This window comes from Ostrinia furnacalis, unplaced genomic scaffold (genome assembly GCF_004193835.3).
Source record: "Ostrinia furnacalis isolate ACB-3 unplaced genomic scaffold, ASM419383v2 OfSCF0635, whole genome shotgun sequence".
In the NCBI taxonomy this organism is placed as follows: domain Eukaryota; kingdom Metazoa; phylum Arthropoda; class Insecta; order Lepidoptera; family Crambidae; genus Ostrinia; species Ostrinia furnacalis.
The window spans coordinates 402500-426606 of NW_021130874.1; the positions used below are offsets into that span (position 1 = coordinate 402500).

Sequence of the window (24107 nt, forward strand, 5' to 3'; positions counted from 1 at the left end):
ATTTTAACAGTGACTATAACCTTAACCGGTGTTTTGTATGGAGTTTGAAAGACTTTTGACGTTTGTTAAAATTAACCGGCCTTAGGCAGGGTTGCACCATCCTAATTAACTTTAACGAACGTCAAAAATCTGTCAAACTCCATACAAAAAGCACCGGTTATCGTCATAGTTACCGTTAAAGTTACCTGTGTTACCCGCGTTTGTTGGACATTTAAATCAATTTGATGGCTTGAATAAAAACTTACGTTTCATGCTTAGCTACGATATTAGCATTAGTTAGGCAGAAAGTAGGTAAGTATTATCTATTAATATTGTTTTATTCATGATCTTGTTAGGACGTTCTGGTCAGTGACCCTAGTCTAGATAAACATAAACAAACAAACGTCTACTTTAACATGACATTATCACAAATCGAATATCACTTTGCTTTAGTTTAAAACAGTCACATGTAAGTTATCAGCAGTTTTGACTGATCGGGATCAGATAATGATCTGATCTACTTACATGAAAGGAAACTTTATTTATTGTGATCTCATGTTCCAATGTAATCGTTAGTGAACAATTTACAATAATGTATCTACTTTGGGTACCTACTTACACTAAGTATCGCCCGTATTCACAAAAGATGCTTGCTTAAGTGAAGCAATAAATCGAACGCACAGCGTTGAATACAGCTCTGTGATTGATTCGTGTGTCACCCTGTGCGTCGACGGGCAATGTGAGACCTCATAATAATGTTTGTAAATACGGGCGTAACTTGCTGACGTCAAAAATTAATAGATAGTTAAGGTCAAAGAGGTCTTGAGATAAAAAATAATATTTCTTCATTTTATCGACAAATAGATTACACATTACAGACTAGAATATTTATCGCTGACTCTATACTTTTCTAGTCAATGTAGAGGTAGAGATTAAAAACTTGGTTGTCTAATAAAGTGGAATTTGAATTAGACTACTGTTGTGGCCAATTTCCTAATTTTCTGTACTGTTTTAAATTTTCTGTAGGTACAAGTATATTTGTCATAAAAACTTTATAAAAAGTCTAGTCTATACAAGAAGCTAAACTAATAAAGTACCTATTTCATAATATAGAGCCTATAGTCACTATGTTAAAGGGGCAGAAAATTTGTTATTGTGAATCGTAGTACGGTTTACTGTTAATTAATGGTTTTGCCATTTGAACGTTAAACTGCAGAATACTAATGGTTGGTTATCTTACAATACATTTTCAGCCACTAGTTATTGCGGTAAGAATTTTAGGAGGCGATAGTGGCGGGTGTTTTGGCATGCTTTGAATAATGGACCTCTTTCTAAATTTAATGTAAGCTGTGTGAAATTGTCCAAAGATTTATTTTAAATTTATTTTTACGGATAGTACGTACGGTAAGTAGACCTATTTATTCGAAACTCTTTCGCCTCTACTCATGGTCAAACGAAGGTTTAAAAAGATAATCAATTGCGTACTTAATTATACAGTTTAAACTAAACTGGCAAAGTGCGAGTCAGAAGTTTCTTGTGGGGTCCCATTTATTTTTAATGTTTTTATTATAGCGACATTTTGTAAAAAAATATTTATGTGCTTCATGGGACAGACAGCATAGGCATTAAAAGCTTCCCATTAGCACCTCTGTCCGGGTACGGAATCTAAAAACCTATTAACTTCTTCCAAGTTAAGAAATATTTTAATAAGTTTTTAGGAACTAAATAAAACACGGTCGAGTTGCGTATAACTCTACAAAACACCAACAACAAAAAATCAACAATACGATATAATTTATCCTCGTACCGATACAAAAACGAGAAACGGACTCATCCGCTGATCCATTGACATCTTCAGTGATAAGACGGCGGACGACCTTCGCAGTCGCGGTTCGCTTCTCGCGGCGGACACACCACTTAGTCAAATACTTGGTCATGTGATAAAATTGTTATTAGAAAAGTAATTTCTGTGATATCCGAAAACATTTGCATTTACGTATTTTAAGTTACATTTGTTAGTTTTAAGTGTCGTGAAAAGTTAAGTTTAAGTAAAGTTAATTTAAGTTGTGTTGATGTAAATTGCGAACTTCATAATTAGACAAAAATGGCGGCAATTAACGAAGGGTACACCAAAGGAGCTGGAGACATAGAACTTAGTTATGTAGCTGTCAACAATAAGGCGCAGACCAGATCCTACGGCTATGAGGAGGCTCTGGACCTGACAGGTAAGTTTCTAAGTGAAGCGGTTTGTTGACAAACAACAGGTAGGGCCACCACACGCCCAGAATGCCACGGACTGGTTTAAAATCTCTAGTCACCTTGTCAATTTATAAAAACGTAAAGAGCTCTATAATACCCCGTCGTAATACTGCTTCATCTCTTTCTACCGAAGTGAAATTATTGAATTTTGATTGAAGAATAAAGGAAATAAAGATAAGTAATAGATAATGTAGGTACCAACTTATTATAGTTCTTATTGGGTTACAGTTAGCTGATCTTACTACAGTCAAAAAATACTTAATATTCCTACGTACTACTTACAACTTAGATCGGCAATGACTCACGTTTTTTGCGGCAAATTACTATCGAATTATATTGAAGTTATCTCGCATATTTTATATGAGTAGTCCTACTTAAAACCAGTTCCATGGTTTTATGACCTTTAGTTTCGTCTTACTATCTAATAGGTATACATAAGTATAAGAGCAAATATCAATAAGCTAAGCACGAGCCATAATATATCAGAGTTATTGCAGACGTTTATAAAAAGACATTAATGTATAAATCACAATTCAGTTCAATTAAAAATCACTTACCTAAATCCGAAGGCTCCACCAAGCACGTCAGCCACAACAGGTCCGAAAACGCCCGCGCCAATCCACTCCAAATCTGCTGGCCAAAAAGATTTGAGGTTCAGCACAACACATTTGAACATTATTTTACTTTGCAATCAAATTACAATGATATTCAAAATTGCCCAAGTCTAGGAGCACAAATTATGAAATTACCCCAGGATGTTGGGCTACGATTCGAAAGATAGTACTCACTCAAGAGCTACGATACTCGAAAGCTATGATTTAATCGCACCCCCCCTATCCATCGGCCATGGCATTTCAGGGCGAAAAATAACCCTATGCTGCTTTTACACTATGCGGAAATTAGCCGAGTCAAGTTAAAAAAACAGAGGAGTGGGAATGAAATTCATTCTTCATCCCCACTCCACTGTTTTTTTGACTTGACTTGGCTAATTTCCGCGCAGTGTAAACACAGCACTAGATACGCCAATCCGAGTTCATAGTCTCACTGAAAGCCAGTTTTAGGGTAGCTCAGAAAAGCCAGCTTCCAGCTACAAAAGCATGTAATTATTATTACAATACTACTTGCCTACCTACCTGCATTATTGAAATAAAAAAAACAATAACTCACCTCAGTAAATCCAAAGGCCTCATCTTATAGGTTCGCAGACTCCATCACACCACTCCAGGTCACCGAAGCACAAAAGGTCCGAAAAGATCCAGTCTATGTTCACCAAGTTCACTGGCCACAAAATAGATTTGAGGTCCAACACAACACTTTTTCAATTTTATGCACAAAAACAATATTATTTTACTACGTACTTAGATGCTAGTTGTAGAACAATATTAACACTGATAAATATAAAACCGCCTAACCATGACATGTACTTAACCGTAAAGAAATGGCTGAGCTACACAGATGGAATGTGCAAATATCCGAACTACCTCCATTTCCCGAACGGATCGAAACGACCACGTCGAAGATTTTTCAATCACCCTCATTGTTAAAATAAATTTTCTGAATAACTTGACTTTTTTTATGTAACAATTCTGGCTTGGAATGGCGTGAATTGGCCGTACTGTTGGTACTGTACACAATACACATACCTATTACTTTTCTTCTAGAATTATGTCCCACCCATGCCATGTAGAAATTAAAAATGGAATCTGATTAAGACTTGCCAGTTTGTTTAAATTCGTACGACAACAAAATAAACACTAAAAAATAATGATTTAAGTATACAAGTTAGATTTTTAAAATCATTATTCAAACTTTTGTAAGTACGAGTATATTAAGGAAGAGGAAAAGGAACTTTAATAATTAAGAAGTCCCCCACCATTTTTCTTGATCTTTGACTTAAATATTCCAGGCCACGGCTGGTACAACAAGGGGCTGCTGCTGGCGTGCTTCATGGTGATCACGGCCATGGGCATCGACATCTTCGGGCTGGGCATCATCGTCACCGCCGCCACCTGCGACCTGGGCATGGACCTGCAGCAGATCGGCGTGCTGTCCTCTATGCCGTTTGCAGGTGAGTTCAGAGTTTAAGTAAAGAAAGGTTGAAAGATTTAACACATAGGTACGTGTTTAAAACACAGGCTATGAAAGAAAAATCACAAGGTTAACTCATGGATTCTGAATGAAAGTGACTCGTTGGATTCTACTGAATTTTCAAAGTCCACCACATCGATGATTCTCCAACACATTTAATAGATCTCAGACAATTTCGAAAGAATTCCTGTACCTTTTTACTGCAGACTTTTTAGTTATGTTACCTACCTACTTGACAAATAATTGGTTATTTCACTTTATCTCATTATTTCCTGATTGAACGATCTAATGATTTGCTAGCTATCGTATTCACCCTCACCAGCTGGCGCTACTGAAGTATCTGATATTCGTCAGTGTTGCCAACTGTGTACCTAAATATAAAAACGATAGCCCATTTTGGCACAGTTTTAAAAATTTATATATTATAATACATATTTATATATTTTTATAAAATAGAAGGAGAAGGCCCTACTGAAAAGAGCATCAAATTGAAGGTGAAAATCCAATGTCCTGATACAATTTTATCTTCTACATTCCAGGTATAATCGTGATGTCGTACCCCTGGGGCTACCTGTCGGACACGCGGGGCCGCAAGCTGGTGCTGATGTGGGCCATGGGCGGCAGCTTCGTCAGCGCCGTGCTCAGCAGCTTCGCGCCCAACTGGCAGACCTTGGCGGCGCTGAGGTTCATCGGCTCTGCTCTGTGAGTACACAACAGAATGGCACTCTCGATAGTATACAATGTCACCAACTACAGCATAAAGGCGCTAGGTTTGTATTTTATGACCGTATTTTTGATGGCGCGACGAGCTAGAAAGATTTTTTGAGAAAGGACGAAATCCACGCTCTCATACCATGATCATTGTTCTATACTAAATAAATAAAGTACCTATGGAACTGTTATCCTAGCATATTCTGGAAGTACTTAGGTACTCGTAGCTGTACCTAATGTTGTACCTGAGAATCATCCTACATCCTACATGAAATGCAGGAGTTAACAGAGGTATGCTTCTCCGGTACAGAATGTTGTTATTTATTGTATCCCCGAATATATTTTAATATTCGGCGAAACTTTTACGATTGTATAAAACACTGATAACTGACTGACCAATGATGATATTTATTATCTTCGATTAGTTCAGCATCTCTTCAATCAATCATGATGCGACATCTAAATCAGATTAGTTATAAAGTGTGAGGTTTGTTTGTGTAAGATTTGTTTTGTTCTTAAGATAATCTTAAACTGAAACAATTTGATAACCTACTTTGATAGAGATTTCACTGATTTAATAAGATCACAGTGATATCGCCAGTCCAGATGGTAAATTCTTTATTATCTGTGGGTTGTAAAGGCATAATTTATTTTTCGTATAGGTTCCAAATTCAAATCCTACAAAATAAAGGATTTGATAAAATGTCTGTGGTCACTGATACTGGCTGTCGCGCCTTTAAGAATAAGAATAAGAATAAGAATAAGAATACATTTATTTTTTGCTTTAATTCAAGTAAAAAAAAAGATGACGGTCGATTAAAAAAAAAGGTAACAACTATTTTCACTGTTTATTCGAATTTTGGCATTCCAAATTCAAATCGCAAAGTTGTCCTTGGCGCTTGAAATACTTGCAACAACTATCCAGGATTTTATGAGCACAGATTAGGGCCCTTTCCCACGACAACCCAATTTTGATCCAGTAATGCAGGATTCCGCAAAAGTGTACTATCGTGTGAACAGACAAAAGTGTGTTTGAAGTTTAAATTACTAATTCGAACGGATTGTTTTTTTGCGGGACACTTGCAATCGTGTGAATGTTAATATTAAAACACGTAATATCTACAACTAAACGGGATAGAATACTACAAAAAACATGATGTCTCTGTGGGAAAGAGCTTAGAGTATGTGAAAAGATGCTTTACATGGCATAATGTTATTATTATCGAGCTGGTAGTGTGAAAGATATTAAAGTATGAGCCTTTGTCACCAGGTCGAGCGCAGCGGAGTCGGCGACGTATGCGCTACTTGGCGAATGCTGTACGGCGCAGGTGCGCGCGAAGTACATGCTGCTCATGACCAGCGCGCTCATGCTCACGCCCACCATATACTACAGTACGTTACCTTTACGTTGTGGTAGCCATCATCCATCATCCCGTGCGCGCTACTTGGCGAGTGGTGCACAGCGCGGGTGCGCGCGAAGTACATGCTGCTCATGACCAGCGCGCTCATGCTCACGCCCACTATATACTACAGTAGCGCAAGGAGAGCCCCAAGTTTATAACCAAAACTTCTGACTTTTTCGTAGATTAATCGAATTCTATCATAAGTTAGGTAAATGTAGCAAGTTTTTCTAGACTGCAATGATTTTAAAACAGTATAGAATCAATATGTCTTCTATTGGTCATGAACTCATGACCTTTTTTTACTCAGCGAGAAGCCGAAAACCGTTCAGTGCAAAACAAAACCCAACTCAGGCTGTTCTCTCCAGTCCTAGGCTACCTCATCACTAATCTGAACTTCTCGACCCCCCTCTGGCTCATCGTGTACCGTCCCTGGCGGCTGCTGACCCTGGTGATGGCTCTCCCGTTGGGTCTGGGTGCTCTCTGCTTGTCTCAAACTCCTGCCAAGTGCCAATGTAGTCTGCGCGAGCGAAGTGTGATTTTTCTGCGGATCGACCCAAACATAACCAAAACTGAATCGATCAAACCCTTCTCAAACGATGTTCCTTCATTCTGTCATGTAACAATTTTCTAGACTAGGTAATTTTAAGACCTCAAGATCTTCTTTTCTTTCAATGTCTCATGATTTTTTTGTACTCTACCAAAACGAAAAGTATTCAGGCAGGCCTACTTGCGTCCAGCACAAAGGAAAAATCCACCTAACCATCATGTTCTCTCCAGTCCTAGGCTATCTCATCACCAAGCTGAACTTCTCCACCCCCTCTGGCTCATCGTGTACCGTCCCTGGCGGCTGCTGACCCTGGTGATGGCTCTCCCACTGGGTCTAATCTTCTACAAGGAGAGCCCCAAGTTCCCGACCAACAAGGGCCATGAGAAGCCAAGAAGGTTTTCTACTGAGTTTTTAGTTAAGCAGAGAGAACACAACCAACAATAAATCGAGAAAACCGTTCTCATACCATGTTCCCTTATTCCTTTATGTAGAATTTTTCTAGACCACAGTGATTTTAAGACACAGACTCAAAGCATCTTACTTTATTGTCATGATCTTTTACTTAAATACTCCGCGAGTCGAAATATTAGGAACTTTACGAACCGAAAACCGTTCAGTGCAAAACAAAAACCAACTCAGTCTGTTCTCTCCAGTCCTAGGTTATCTTATCACCAAGCTAAACTTCTCCACCCCCCTCTGGCTCATCGTGTACCGTCCCTGGCGGTTGCTGACCCTCGTCATGGCTCTCCCGTTGGGTCTGGGTGCTCTCTGCTTGTCTCAAACTCCTGCCAAGTGCCAATGTAGTCTGCGCGAGCGAAGTGTGATTTTTCTGCGGATCGACCCAAACATAATCAAAACTGAATCGATCAAACCCTTCTCAAACGATGTTCCTTCATTCTGTCATGTAACAATTTTCTAGACTAGGTAATTTTAAGACCTCAAGATCTTCTTTTCTTTCAATGTCTCATGATTTTTTTGTACTCTACCAAAACGAAAAGTATTCAGGCAGGCCTACTTGCGTCCAGCACAAAGGAAAAATCCACCTAACCATCATGTTCTCTCCAGTCCTAGGCTATCTTATCACCAAGCTGAACTTCTCCACCCCCCTCTGGCTCATCGTGTACCGTCCCTGGCGGCTGCTGACTCTCGTCATGGCTCTCCCGTTGGGTCTGGGTGCTCTCTGCCTACACTTCTACGCCGAGAGCCCCAAGTTCCTGGCCAATGTGGGACGCACCAGCGAAGCTGTGGACGTGCTGCGAGAGATGTATACGAAGAATGGTGGAGTTGGGGAGTATCCTGTAAGTCTATCTACTGTTTTTGGTATATTTTTGTTATTTAATTAACTTAGGATAAGGAGGCCTTTGTCCAGCAGTGGACGTCTTTGGCTGAAACGAACGAATGCACGAAGGAAGGAAACAGTATGCGAAATGCATGTAATGGAAATACTGAAAAATAAATGTTTTAGAAACGAGTATTTTAACGTAGTTTATAGAAAGAAAGATAACTATAATCGTACAAAGCGAGCAATATAAAAAAAACTTTTTTATTATTGGACCTACAAACCATAAACGGTTTTTAATTAAATATTTTAAAAAATAGCATGAGAATCATCAAGTATTATTATAATGGTAGATGTTTTTTTACTATCATAGCGCCATCTATCGCACACAATTTACATCAATAATATATTCAAGGCAAGGCTTTCAAGGAAAAATACGCCGATTATAAAATAAGTGGCAATACTTATCTATCCACTTTCCCACCAGATGGCGTTAGCGATAACATTTTTTATTGTTATTCGTTTTGCTGATGTTTTCTCATAACACTATTAATATATTAATTATTTATTAGAGGATTTTTTATATTGAGGCCAAACATAAAATAAATAATTTGTTGTAGGTAAAAGAAATCTACTTGGAAGATGGCAACAAAGAGGAAGTGGGGGTTTTCTCGCTGAAATCGCTGTGGACTCAGATTGCGCCGCTGTTCCAGCCGCCTCTCCTCTGGAGAACTCTGCTGCTGTATTACTTGACTTTCGTCATTTATATTGCGTGAGTAAAATCACAATAACAGAATATAACTATCTAAATCTAAATTATATATTATATAACTCAAAAGTGACTGACTGACTGACATAGTGATTTATCAACGCACAGCCCCAACCACTGGACGGATCGGGCTAAAATTTGGCATGCAGGTAGATGTTATTACGTAGGCATCCGCTAAGAAAGGATTTTATGAAACTTCACCCCAAGTGGGTAAAACGGTATCCACGCCTACCTACGAAGTAGCGGGCGGCCGCATGTTCATTATACGAGTAAAGGCGTAAGTAATCCATTTAAGTGGGAATTCAAGAGACAACTAAAGTACCACCACAGGTACAAAAGTACGAGCAAAAAAGAAAATCACAATAGAATAATTGATCATTATTTTATAGGCGTAATCCATTTATGTGGCAATTTAAGAGAGTTAATTACCACCACATGTAAAAAGAACGAGGAAAAGGGAATTGTTTAGAGTGGAATTTATTTTTTATGGAACCATCATCGTAAAAGCTCGTAGATATTTTTACATGTAAGTAAGTACAGGTTTTTATAGCTGATCTTCATTAACTTATCCTGTGGGTTGTGTAAAAACAGATCGGTAGAGCAAAGATAGCTTCAAGCTGTGTGTTTGAACTTGAACTGCTCTATCCACAAAGCATTTTTTGCATTTTCCCGTGTTGATGTTAACACTAATCAGAAGTCATGTTTATGTGCTAATGACTTCTCAATAGCTCTAATAGTCTTCTGTCGATGATTTAGCCTATTATCATCAGGCTCGTAATTATGACATCTACTAATGCACGCGGCTTCGCCCGCGTTGTTGGACGGAGACAGATGATTTTATTGCGAGACCTGTAAATAAAAAAACTGTTTAGGCAAAGTACATATTCTACTATATAAAAATAAGTCGGGTTTTCCTCCCTGACGCTATAACTCCAGAACGCACGAACCGATTTCCACGGTTTTGCATTCGTTGGAAAGGTCTCGGGCTCCGTGAGGTTTATAGCAAAGAAAATTCAGGAAAAATTTCAACAGAAAAGCGGGAAGGGGGTAAAACGGGATCCACGCGTACGAAGTCGCGGGCGGCCGCTAGTTATAGTTAAATAATAAATGTAATTTCATTATTTCTTACATAAGAGAAGCCCTAAAAACTAAGGTAAATACTTCCCCGAACTTAACACTTTCGACATCTTTTACAACATAAGGCTTTTAGCTTTCTTTAAAGCTCACCAAAATCTATATCAAAGTTAGTTGAACAATTTTGGCGTAAAAACGCAATACCTTCTTAGCAACAATATTACAGACACACAAATGTAATTATAGAGCGAAAATATACTCAACGTCAATTAAATCGCACCTTCCGCGACGCGAACTTTAAAGATTTTCTTTAAAGTTCGCGTCGCGGAATTGACATAATCATGGTAACCAACAATATTGCGATGGCTCCTACGTATAAAGGCGAAACTGCCGCTTACGCCTTTTTCCAATTATTTAAGAAATGATTTCATTTTGCTCTAATCTATAACGTCAGTAAGAAAAAATATTTTTTTTCCATTAGATACAAAATAAAATTTTAGGCAAATAGGCGTATGTACAAAACTACGCCACGTATAAAGCCCAATCATACGATTCGTCAATCTATACGAGTAGTTGCTTACATAAATATATATTTTTTATAATCCAAATCTTAAATAAAGCCATGAAAATATTTAGCAAATTGTTTTATTTATAAATTATGACACATTATATAGTTATTTAATTTTTAGCGTTAAGAGTCGCTTCTCAAACTAATTTGAAAATTATAAATAACTTGAAAAAATCGAACTGCCTAAGGCATCGTGGGTTCAATTCCCGCCTTAGGCAATTCGATTTTTTCAAGTTATTTATATTTTTTAAAAATATGACACATTATGTTAAAAGACCTAACTAAATCTCGAGCACAGTATATGGGCGTATTTGCGTTAAAACGTAAAACGGTACATTAAACGACTTTTTCTAACTGATTTATTATTGATATAGCACATGATAACAATTAAAATAATTACATGCATAAATAAAGAGAGTAATCGCTTAAAATATTATATTTACGTTGTCATTTAAGTCTCTTTACGTTGAACAATATACATGAAATTATAGAAATGTGACGACGTAAAAGGGCAATGCGTAAAATCTCAAAATATATAAGAAAAATATAAAAATTGATAACAGCAGTAGCAAAAGCATTACATGTTAAGGCTAAATGTGAAATTTCATTAAATTCGTTTTAGTAGGTCAGAAGATATGACCCAAAAATATGGTTCTGGCCACTAAAATGGCTCTCCTGTAAAATTTACTTTTTTCACTTACGCCAGTATACGTAGGAGCCATCGAATTGGTGTTATTTGAAAGCCCAATAAATATCCTTAAAGAAAAACACATTTAATTTCTTAATAAACGATTAACATATACCATAAAAATGTGACTTGAAAAATGACCTCACTTTGGGCTCACCTGTGGGATCAATTAGACCAATTTTTATGGTTATAAAACCAAATAATGACCTCACGTGTCCTCTTTAACAGATGGATAGCAATTAATCCCAACTTAACAGTTTTAAGCCATAAAAGTTGGCTCAAGCGTAACTACCTATTTTTTGAAGAAGTGACTCTGGATCCTTCTAAAGACACATTTTTGGGGTAAAAGCCTTTCCTTTAATGTTAAAATTAAGCTTAGAACTAGGCTTTCAAATAGTATCAATGTTGGTGGGAAGTGAGGATGCATACTTTTGAAAAGTGCTTGTTGCGGGAGGTGCGATTTATTTGATGACGAGTGTATTTTTTTTTTGCATTGGATTAATCGCTTAGAAACTAGATAATCGATGAATTATCCAGTTTCTAGGCTATTAATGTAAAGTAGTCTTCATGCATTCAATTCATTTTTTAATAGAGCTATTAATAGGTGTATTCACAATCTCATATACCTATTGCCACGTGGCATACGCAAGCAAGATACAATAAAATTAGTAGGTACGCTAAGAAAGAGTGTATCCTTGTAGATAGATTTTATCGTCATTCTTAATTAAGTAATAAATAAATTAACACTGGACAATTATTTGCAAAGCAAAACAGGTCCGGTGTAACAAAATCAAACTTCTGTGTCAACGCAATCAAAAGAAACGGCAATTTAAGCTGCATATTTTGACACTCGCAACTACTCGCAAGGGAATCGAACCTTGGATACTTCCAGTCGACCTAGAATCTTAAAATTTGACACGACGAAGCAATGTTTTATAGCACACATACTTACTTAGGTAAAGGAAAAGTTCCGAAAACCTTCAAACATCACATACTTATTATTTTCAATAATTATAAACTTATTACCCTTTCCCTCATGAATGCTCACTTACCTACACCTACAGGTTTGTACTTTGTACGGAACTCTCGGATTCGGTGCGCGAGTCCTACTCCAACTTGGCCGGTTTTTTTTGGCAAACTAAGTAGTGAACCTGAAAAACCTGATTGGTAATTCCAGTCTGGACTTCTAAGTCGCCACATTTTTTCCGATATTATAAATATATTATAAAACGTTCACCTTCAATAAAAAGTAACTGAGTTTGTAGCTATTACAAAAGTAGATACTTTGGTACCCATGAAGTTTTTTAAGAATGCTCTAATGCTTGCATTAATCATTGCAATTAGCGCCACAATGTTGCAGTGGGCTAATTGTATGAACGTGTGTCTGTAGAAGTAATTTTTTTAATAGTAGGTTTAGTACGGTTTACATTTTTTATAAGTATTTTATGTTATCTTTCCTGTGTATAGCTTTTGTTTTCTAATTATGCCTACTTTGTAAAATGATGTTCTTGATTGACATAGCTATCAAGTAAACCACTGATCCTACCTAATATTGAATAATTACATATTAATTTTATTTAAAGATTGTTTCACAATCGCAAATCACTGCTAAGTGCTATGTAATAAAAATCCAGACTGAATTGCTTCATGCAACTAGGTAGTTTATTTTTATTGCTGATTGTTATCCAAGTTAATTGTAATTAATTATTAATCTTTCGTATTTTTTATAAAGAATCATTTCTGACATTGAGGGTGTTTTTAATATAGAACATTTCATCACGGTCGTGGGATGCATGCACGCATGCGAGACAATCCCGCGTCGTGCGTGATGAAATCCGTACGACATTAAAACACCCTAAAAGGTTTTTAACAGATTATGTTAATACACTATTTTAATCGATTTTAAAAAGGAGGAAGTTTTTAACCGCCTCTGTGGTCTAGTGGTAAGACCACCTGCTTCAGACGCAGAGGTCCAGGGTTCGATTCCCAGTGGGGCAGATTTTTCTGTTCGGATTGGTCGGTGGTAGGGCTTGTTCTAAGTCCGCCAGGCTAGCTACCACCATCTTACCTAAGTCTGTCGCCATAACAACAACATACAACAATGTTAACTGCATTATTGTGTTCCGGCAGTTAGAGGTAAGATAGCCAGTTCCTCCGTGGTTAGGATTCCGGGTGAAGGTCGCTTCCAACTTCGGCCTAATCGTCACTTACCATCAGGTGAGATACAGGCCAAGAGCTTCCTCGTTGTGGATAAAAGAAAAAGAAAAAAATCCGTTGATATTTTCTTTTTTCATATGTCTAACATGAGAAATGAAAGTTAAATTCAATCTCATTGGCACAGCAACAACAGCTTCGCGATCATCCTGCCCACGATATTCAACGTGTTCTTCACGTCGTACGCATCGAGCGACGCCGGCGCAGGCTTCTGCGATCTCTTCGCTGCTGGAAACAGCGCCAACGCGACCGCTGAGGTAAACAAAAGTCGATCTTCACCAGAAAGTGCAGGGCGTTCAGTTCGTTCGTCTACCCGTACTTTTTGGAAGACTCTCTCATTGAAATTTCGGAGAGCTATAATAGAGAAAGACTAAAGCTGAGTTGCACCACCTTATTTTACCCGTAACAATAACAATAACCTATGCTTATTGTATGGAACTTGACTGATTTTTGACGTTTGTCAAAGTTAAAATAAGATGGTGCAACTCAGCCTAAGTTAACTACCAAAGACTGTTTTTGCTGTTAGTCAAGAAGGAAGGCAAATCCTTCAAAGTATTCATGTAAACGAAAATATGGGAATTAAACTTACGAGCTTTTGTTTACTGGACAACTGCTGTAAACTCTAAGTTACGGAGACATTGTTACCTAAACCTGAGGCAATCTTGAATTTTATTTCAGGCTGTGTCTTTTAAAGATATGCAAAATTAAAATCTGAAATCAAATAAAGTTAGAATACTATTGTAAAATTAGGTACAACAAGTTTAAAATTTCAGGATGCTGAAATCTCAAAGGAGTGCGTGAACACCATAAACGATAATACAATATGGGCGGGGTGCGCACACGGCTTCTCTTTCTTCGTGCTCAACGCGCTCATCTCGCAGTGCGCTGGCAAGAGAAAGGTAATCTAGTTATAATAATTTATTTAATCATCAAAAGTGGCACCAAGTGTTTCGTGTAATATTACATTCGGCGCTGGCTAGCCAGTTCCTTTGCTTGAACTTGGCTTGACACGCATAGCTGGGCACCGTTAATCAAATAGTTAACTTCGTTAATCGTTAAACCGTTAATAAAAAAATTAACTTCGTTAAACGTTAAAACGTTACATTTCACAAGATTTAACGCAAGTTAACGTTAATCGTTAATCCGTTAACACATGATAATAAAACGAAAAAAATCATTGTATGCAAGGTTCAAATAATTTCGAAAACTTGTATCGCGCATGGAATTTATTCCTCTTTTTTAGGGTTCCGTAGCCAAATGGCAAAAAACGGAACCGTTATAGATTCGTCATGTCTGTCTGTCCGTCCGTATGTCACAGCCATTGTTTTCCGAAACTATAAGAGTTATACTGTTGAAACTTGGTAGGTAGATGTATTCTGTAAACCGCATTAAGATTTTGATGCAAAAATAAAAAACATAATATAATAAATATTGGGGGCTCCCCATACTTAGAACTGAAACTCAAAAATTTTTTTTTCATCAAACATACGTGTGGGGTATCTATGGATAGGTCTTCAAAAATGATATCGAGGTTTCTATAGCCTGACCAGGAACATAAAAACCCTCGCCATGTTGCGGAAAACTAATGGTACTAATTTCTTTTAATGGCAACAGTAACTGAAAACTTCATAGACATGTCATCTTGCATGTCAGTCTATTGCTGTCAAAGTGTAAACAAACTTTATTTTAAATGTGCGCAACTGATTTTGTGAATTAAATTGCTAAAATCTTTTTATAGTCGTGAAAGAAAAGTGGTTCACAATGTGTTAAAGTATTTGTCGAAGAGAAATACTAAGGGTTCGGACAATATTTTCATTGAATAATGTTTCCGACAAAGGTTGTCAAATTGACTGACATGTTTATCGTACAGTACAGTCGACTATGAAAATTAGCTGTGGTTTGTTTCAACTACCTATTTTAAAAAATTTTGTCACTTTCGTGTTAAATTTTATGGAATTGGGAAAGAAGTACCGAGTTTCAAGCGTTCATGAGCAGACATTGCAGTTGAATATTCAAGATCTGAATTAGATTATTGATGAATAATATAATAAATCCTACCAGCTCGATTGATGTTTTCATTTAATTTATTTAAACCAGGTTACCTATAATAATATTTTTTCTTTAATTTATGAAAATATCAAATTAGCCCGTAATCCTGAATCCTGATACATAAAGTTAGCCTATTAATTTAACACAGGTACGACCGTACTCAGTGTAGCACTATCAAATGCAATTGACGCGCCTCTATGCCAGGGTTTTTATGTTCCTGGAAATTTTTTAAAATAGGTAGTTGAAACAAACCACAGCTAATTTTCATAGTCGACTGTACTGTACGATAAACATGTCAGTCAATTTGACAACCTTTTTCGGAAACATTATTCAATGAAAATATTGTCCGAACTCTTAGTATTTCTCTTCGACAAACATTTAACACATTGTGAACCACTTTTCTTTCACGACTATAAAAAGATTTTAGCAATTTAATTCACAAAATCAATTGCGCACATTTAAAATACAGTTTGTTTACACTTTGACAGCAATAGACTGACATGCAAGGTGACATGTCAATGAAGTTTTCACTTAGAATTAAAAGAAATTAGTACCATTAGTTTTCCGCAACATGGCGAGGGTTTTTATGTTCCTGGTCGGGCTATACTATAAAAACTACCAACGAAAATTGTTTTGAACGAGATCTAGTAAGTTGTTTTTTTTAATACCTTGTAAATCGTAAACCGCTTATTACCGCGTAATCTTTCATACAAATAACTTAAATAAAAAAAAATCCGACACTCACTTGGCCGGCTTTTTTGTTTGCGCTACAAGCTTTCGAAATTATTTGAACCTTGCATAAGTACAATTATTTTTTTGCGTTTTAGTACAACTGCATTTCAGAATAAAAGCTTGTTTTTAAAAAAGTTTTTTAATTATTATAATTTTATTTTACACTTATTAGTAGTATCTCAATCTCAGAGCCTTGGTTCAATTACAATACAATTTAGCACCAAAGTGCTCGAAAAGGCAAATCCAGCAAACCCAAACTCGATAAGTTTCCACCGTTTCGTTTAGGAATTCCTATGGCCACCTCCTGACTCCATCATCAGGACCCTGAACATCATCTAGTACTAAAGTGCTCGAAAAGACAAATCCAACGAACCCAAATTCGATGCGATGCCGCCGTTTCATTTAGGAGTTCCTATGGCCACCTCATGACTCCATCATCAGACCAGCTCAATGGTGCCATAACATTGCATTGTCATCGTACTTACATAAGTATACCAAATTTCAGCTCAATCGGTTGAGGAAAACTGGTCTTAAATTCAGTTGCAAGAGTTGTCCCACACATACTTACAAGTGTCGTTAGTGATCTGGTAACAAAAACTGTTGTTTTGGGTTCTGGAAGTTCTGGAAGCCCGAACGTACTTGTCAGAACGCGTTTTTCAGCGTGCTTTTGGTAAATAGTAGGTACTGGATTAACGAATTAACGGACTTAGGATAATTTAACGGAAGTTAACGAGTCCGTTAACATTTTTTAAAGTTAACTTAAAAGTTAATCCGTTAATAGAAATGTTAACTTCGTTAATTAACGATTAACGGATTAACGAGTTAATGCCCAGCTATGTTGACACGCTACTGCGTGTCTAGATTATTAAAATGAGTGGCAATGACACTACCAAAACACCTAGCTATTAAATAAATATTATTACTAGTCTATGTGGCTTTTTGACGCATTAGAATTTATGCGTTTATTAACTTTTTATAAGCCAAAAACTTGTAGGTAATTAATTACAGAAGACGCATAAAGAATTTAATAAAATTAAGGATGATATCATTGTTTTTTTTACATAGGTGCTGTCCATAGTGATCATGCTGATAGCCGCGTGCGCAGCGGTCGGCATTGACAACACCGGCGAGGCATTGTCGGGGCTGGTGCTGTTCTACGTCTTCCTCACCACCGCCATGGTCTTCGGAGTCGTGTCCTCATACTTCGTCGACCTGTATCCCACTTCGTACAGGTTTGTTATTAATATTCTAAGGCATGCCTCTACAAAAACCAGTTTTATTTAGAAATTTGTCAGTATCAACTACACCGGCGAGGCCATGTCGGGGCTGGTGCTCTTCTACGTCTTCCTGACCACCACCATAGCCTTTGGAGTCGTGTCCTCGTACTTCGTCGACTTGTATCCCACTTCTTACAGGTTTGTTATTAATATTCTACGATAAGCTTTTTTACAGGGTATAATGGATTATATTATGCAGAATGCTTAGGCTGAGTTGCACCACCTTATAACCGTAACAATCACTTCTTCTTCTTCTCCTTTAAGGCTATAGTAACAATCACAAACCGGTGCTTTTTGTATGGAGTTTGTCAGATTTTTAACGTCTGACAAAGTTAAAGTATAAGATGTGATGGTGCAACTTGGTCTTAGTTTCAGACTTCATGATGCATTTCAACAGGTAAGTATGTTTAACTTTACCTGATGTCATTGTTTGTACTTGTGGTGTCTATTGGTTTGATATCAATAGATCATGATGACATCACTACAAACAAAAATAAATAATTTGATGAAATTCAAGGTTAAAGGTTGCTAAATAATATGACCTGCAAATGTTTTTTTTATGGCAGATTCTGTTAAAACCATAGTTTAGCATGCTTGTGCTTGTGTGTTATTTCGGTTATTTTTAAACCAACGATGATGGAAAAAATATTAATAATGCATTGTCTTGATATAAGCGATTGTTTAAATAAGTACCTACTACCTATTTAATACTACCTATTTACAAGAAAGATTGATCGTGACCGGGGGAAATTAGTCTTCAACTTTTTACTACAAACGATGTGAAAACACTTCGCAATTACGGTTTATTGCATCAACGGAATAATTGGGCTTATTGTGTTATTTTCTTGATTACTGTCATTTTCAAATCCTTGCTCGATGTAATATTTGTAGAAATCATTACACTAGAAAAAAGATCGCTCGTAGATACTAGCTAATTATTTTTGATTAAGTACATAAGCTTGACATAAAGCTATGGTAGTTTTTTTAAATCCAGGTCGTGTGTAGGATTTCCTCCGAAGCAGTTTTTATTCAAAATGTTACCTGCTTGAGAGCGGGGTCATCACCTTTTTTACCCACTATTTATAAGCCAGAATTTACATGAAACGTAAAAAGTGCGTCATCCAGCAAACTGGTCTTGTGGCGATATCAAATCTAGACCATAAAAACAAAATTCCGCTGTTTTGAGTCCTCTCTTTATCACTAACATTTTAATTCGAATGGGGTCATTAATATGTGCATTAATTAAAAGTCCATTACAGATTCAACCAGTATCAATTGAATCCGCAGATGCAGCCACTCCATATACATTTTTTTGTTTATTTTAGGGAACAATCAGTCACATTGTTACTTCTATCATCATCATCAGTGCTGGAGCTCGACCCTTTACTTTTCCAAGCAAATGGTTGATTTAGCTCACACTATCAACGCTGACCAAACGCGTTAGGGTGGGGCTTATTCCCAACAACGGTTCACAACTCTGTTCTTCTTTTTCCACCGGGTCCATGAAATTTTAAGATATGATGCAGAATAGGTTGGTTTCCGAGACTTCCACTCGGCATGGGGCACACGGGAAACCAGCGACGTGGCCGTCCTCATCGTGAGCATATTGAGTAGGGTCCCATTGCGGTGGGCATCGCTGTGCGACAAGGTGGCACTGCTCAGTTTGCATTCTCTTCCATTATATGTTTTATGTGTTATATCTGTCTTTTTTGGGTTTTTTATTCACCTCTTTTGTCTTTTGTGATGTCCATTGCAATAAATGTTTATTTCTTTCTATATGTTTACTGAGATATTTGCTGCAGAGGCATGGTGGCGTGCGTGGGCATGATGGTGGCGCGACTGAGCGCGTTCGCGGGCACCAATGTGGTGAGCCGCGCCATGACAGACCACTGCTCTAGCGCACTGTACGGCGCAGCGGGACTGCTCGTCAGTAAGTATACCAAGCTCAACTTAACTAAACAAACAAAAAACTTATTGTTTACTCAAAAATAAAAGCGTGTCCGCGCAACAAAGAGGCGAGGATGCTGGCTGCATTTCCTCGCTGGATAGCAATACTAAGCCTTTGTGCAAGGAAAGAGCCAGCATTCAAAATTTCCGAATTTTTCCAAAATGGTCCAAAACAGTAATTTCGCATTCAGTCCCCAGGGTCCGAAGGTTTCGACACTTTAAGGCGCAAATAATGTACTTAATCATTAACAAGTGCTTCACATCCGCTGCAGTCCCAGCTTTAATAATTGACTCTCTAAGGTGGAAAGAGGCTAAAGTATGACTGTAGCTTCACACATGTAGCGTCCCAAACTAAATCCCGTCCATGTTGCCAGGGTTATACCTAAATCTAAAAACCAGTGAAAATCACAAGTAACTCATGATTTTTTCATACAAACTTTGTAAGTCCAATGTACCCTTGATGTTGAAATGTGCATTTAAATGAAACGGAAGTTATGGATATGTGACGTATAACTTATTAGTAATCTGTGACATTATCTTTAATGAAGTGCAGTTGCGATTAAAAATCGTTTAGAGATAATTAATTTATGACTTTGTTAATTTTTTACACGTGTTGTAAAGTGTGACATTAGTCCTTTAAAATGTATTTTAATAATTATCTTTAACATACATATCAACTGCTGCTATACTGCTACCAATTTAGCTATAAAATGTTTTGCTCTACACATGATAAGTTTATGAAAATTAAGGCGTAAATTATGTAGTAGTACCTACCTAAATGTTACTGTTTACAAGAAATATTGATAAGATCGAAAAGTCTAACCTACCTATCTACCTAAATATTATTGCTTGAAAATAACTAAGTAGGTAATTAATTTTATTTTATAGATCTAATTTAACATCATGATCCACATCCTGTCTGCTGGTAGACATTTGGTATTTTGATTAGTACTGTTTACATCAATAAATGACGCAAAATAATACCTATTGCAAGTATTTTTATTTTTAAAAAAATATTAGCAACTAGCGGCCGCCCGCGACTTCGTACGCGTGGATCCCGTTTTACCCCCTTCATCTATCTTACGCGGTTTAGATTTTTTCATACAAATGTTTTTTCCCGCTAACTCCCGTTCCCGTTGGAATTTCGCAATATCCTGTTGTAACTAAGCTTTAAGTTTACTAAGGGACCTGCATGCCAAATTTCAAGCGTCTAACTTAAGCGGTTTAGATTTTTCATACAAAAGGATTTTCCCGGTAATTCCTGTTCCTGTGGGAATTTCGGGAATTTCTTTCTCAGTGCACCTCTACGGTACCTAAGCTACGTCCCTTATAAATTTCAAGTTCCTACGTTTAACCGTTTAGGCTGTGCGTGGGTATGTCAGTGAGTCAGTCATACAAAAGGGATTTCCCGCTAATTCCAGTTCCCGTGGGAATTTTGCAATATCCTGTTGTAACTAAGCTTTAAGTTTACTAAGGTATCTGCTTGCCAAATTTCAAGCGTCTAACTTAAGCGGTTTAGATTTTTCATACAAAAGGATTTTCCCGCTAATGCCCGTTCCCGTGGGAATTCCTAAGTATCCTATAACCTGCCCAGGAGTATGAAGAATAATTGTACCAAGTTTCGTTAAAATCCGTCGAGTAGTTTTTGTTTCTATAAGGAACATACAGACAGACAGACAGACAAAAATTTTACTGATTGCATTTTTGGCATCAGTATCGATCACTAATCACCCCCTGATAGTTATTTTGAAAATATATTTCATGTACAGAATTGACCTCTCTACAGATTTATTATAAGTATAGATAGATGTAAATACACAGAATTCGGCTATCGTCGCTTATGCCACGGTGTTTTTTACTTGATGTAGATTGTAGACGTCTGATTTATTTTATTGCTATGTTAATTACAGAATGTTTGTTTAAGGTGGCGCGTTAGCGGCGGCGATCCTTCCCACCGGGGACTTACACACGAACTGATCAACAACTACCTGAATTATTTATACTTTACTTACTTATAATTAAAACTTTAATCTATATATATAAAAATGAAACCCGTTTCGCGTTGTCACGGCATCACGTGTGAACGGCTGAACCGATTTCGATAATTCTTTTTTTTTAATGTTTGTGGAAGTCCAAGGATGGTTCTTACGGAAAAAAATATTAAGAAAATCTCTACACTAAGGCGGTACGAAGTTCGCCGGGTCAGCTAGTACATAATAAAAGAGTTTCATTCATTTTCTCCAAAACCAAGTTAAAAGACATTGAGAAGTTATCAAGTACATAATATGTCCTTTGCTAAATGACATGTCCTTATTCAAGATTGAATAAACAGATTACAACACCCCGACTAGGCCATTTTGAATGTATATGTTACGGCTAAAGATAGTTGTGAACATAAACTTAAGACTAGCCGGCTAAACTTAAGTTTATCTTCTAGAAGCAGCTAAAGTTCGATAACATGTTAGTTTGCGTCGTGATATTCCTTCTTTAGCCGGCTAATGTGCACATTAGCCAAAACGAAACGGCTAAAAATGTATTCGATGGGCGCGCCAGGCCGGCGGAGGGCTTGAGGGGGCGGTGGGGAACAACGCGCGCGCATATTTATTTTGTTTTATTTTGTAATTTTAAATAGCTACAGAAGATTCTGTAATGACCAAATGGTTCCTTATTATTTTATTTTAATGATTAGGTAGATATTGTTTGAAGTAATTAATATTTTGTTATTGTAATTTTGAATACCTACATAGGTACATAAAAGTATGTGTAATGAAAGTGATTATTTTTTAATAAAGTTTTCATGTCAAAATAGTAAACATTATTACATTGTTTCCTATTCCATTTCCTTCTACATTTTTAGCCAAGGGCCTGCGGTTACACTTATGTTCAGCCGGCTAAAGATAGAAGAAACTAACATTAACACCTCATTGAAGATGAACTTAAGTTTAGCCGGTTAAACTTGAGTTTATGTTCACACCTATCTTTAGCCGTAACATATAAAAGAGAATTATCTTAACCCAAGCGTGATCTTTCGCTAAGTATTAATTAGAAACAATTTAGAATTAATTAGTAACTAATTCATCAATTGAAACAGCAACACAGGGGCAATTAAACGATAAAAAGATAACAATAACAATGCAAAGTTACAATAAAGTTCAGTTAATTATATCATATCAGGAGTAGGAAGTTTAATATTCACTTAAATAAGCTTTACCTATAACACCTTACTAAGTCTAGCTACGTCATAACTAAGGGCCAGTTTTTTTATCCCCAGCTAAAACAACTAATAAGTACCTATGCAAAGTAATATCCTGAAAAATATATGAAACTTTTATAGATTCCAATAATCATAGGTAATAATGTGGAAGTTCACATCCTACTATCAAAGTAGGTGTTAAGTAAACAAAAATACTTCTAATTTTAACGTCTAGCTAAGTAGTATAGTAATTCTTAGCTTATTGACGTCAGTTACCTTACTATTGTGGCTTTTTCGCAAGTTTAAAAATACTTTTGTTTGTCACCACTCAGTTCAGGTTCATTTTCTTCGTTTCTTTATTGCATGTCGACTCTACAGGCAAAAACTCTACGTTCTACACTATAGAGTATGATTTAAGTTTCGGATGAGGCTGCGTTTGAAGAATTTATCACGGCGATTCGATGCAAAGAAGCAAAGTCACATCAGAATCAGATCGACTGCATGTGAGGCCTTTCATCTAGTCTAGAAAACCTCACGCTCTCCCCGCTCCATTTGACATTCATTCCTAATTTCTGTTCGCTATTTACACAGTAGATAAATCAAACAGTACGGAAGCTTCATACAAACGCTCGAAATCAGACTCACGCACACAGACGCACGCTTTACACGAGCTCTAAGCGAACCTCGCAGTCCATCCGTCGCGAGTGTCGCGCGCGTTGTGTTTTTAATAATAATTTTATTGCATGCACTGTCCGCTGTATTTTTAAAAAAACATGCCACGAGTGTATTGCGTAGTATACGGCTTGAACTCGGCATCTTCAAAACCAGAACTTTCATTTTTTAAACTTCGTAATAATTCTGAATTGTAAAAATGATTAAATATTACTTTTTAAATAAAGTGCTTACATCTGATTTTGTAATAGTTCTTTTTAAATTACGTAATTACGCTTTTTAACAATTTATGTGTTCTATTTGATAAAGTAATTTGCTCCGCGCGCTTTTGTACTAAGTGATGAACTGTATTTAAAATGAGGCAATAGCTATGTGAAAGTAAGTATCCGGTATTTTATTTATGAGAATAGAATATCTTCTACCGGCCTCTAATAGTACTTAATCAATTTATTCGATTATGTATTCGATCATTATAGAACCAAATTAACGTTTTATTTTTTTGTTAACTACTTAGTCAATTAATTTATTCCATTAGGTATTTGATAATTAAAAAACCTAAATAAACGTTTTAATAAATAAGTAAGTCAGAACCTTATTAATTTTATAAAGATTAAGAGTGCCAACCCTAACACTCAGTTGAAGTGTAGGTATTTAACTC

At 36.7% G+C, this 24107-nt stretch overlaps 2 protein-coding genes across 3 annotated transcripts; both read left to right on the forward strand.

The window, feature by feature from the left end:
* The first annotated feature begins 1854 nt into the window (after positions 1-1854).
* Positions 1855-21609, forward strand: LOC114366483 (synaptic vesicle 2-related protein). The gene is made up of 11 exons (XM_028323367.1): positions 1855-2204; positions 4145-4306; positions 4866-5028; positions 6308-6429; positions 8053-8285; positions 8887-9038; positions 13707-13836; positions 14353-14478; positions 17426-17592; positions 19440-19567; positions 21509-21609. Exons 1-11 carry the CDS (start codon positions 2084-2086, stop codon positions 21559-21561), a joined length of 1557 nt encoding a protein of 518 aa, XP_028179168.1. The 5' UTR covers positions 1855-2083; the 3' UTR covers positions 21562-21609.
* LOC114366484 (uncharacterized) lies at positions 6482-8043 on the forward strand. Of its 2 annotated transcripts, none has more exons than XR_003657021.1 (2): positions 6482-6569; positions 7218-7258. XR_003657021.1 is itself a non-coding variant. In XM_028323368.1 (2 exons), exons 1-2 carry the CDS (start codon positions 6521-6523, stop codon positions 7904-7906), a joined length of 315 nt encoding a protein of 104 aa, XP_028179169.1. In that variant the 5' UTR covers positions 6488-6520; the 3' UTR covers positions 7907-8043. The 2 variants fall into 2 exon arrangements, 1 of the variants encoding a protein (XP_028179169.1); XM_028323368.1 differs by lacking the exon at positions 7218-7258 and adding an exon at positions 7641-8043 and having other exon boundaries at positions 6488-6569.
* Positions 21610-24107: the final 2498 nt, after the last annotated feature.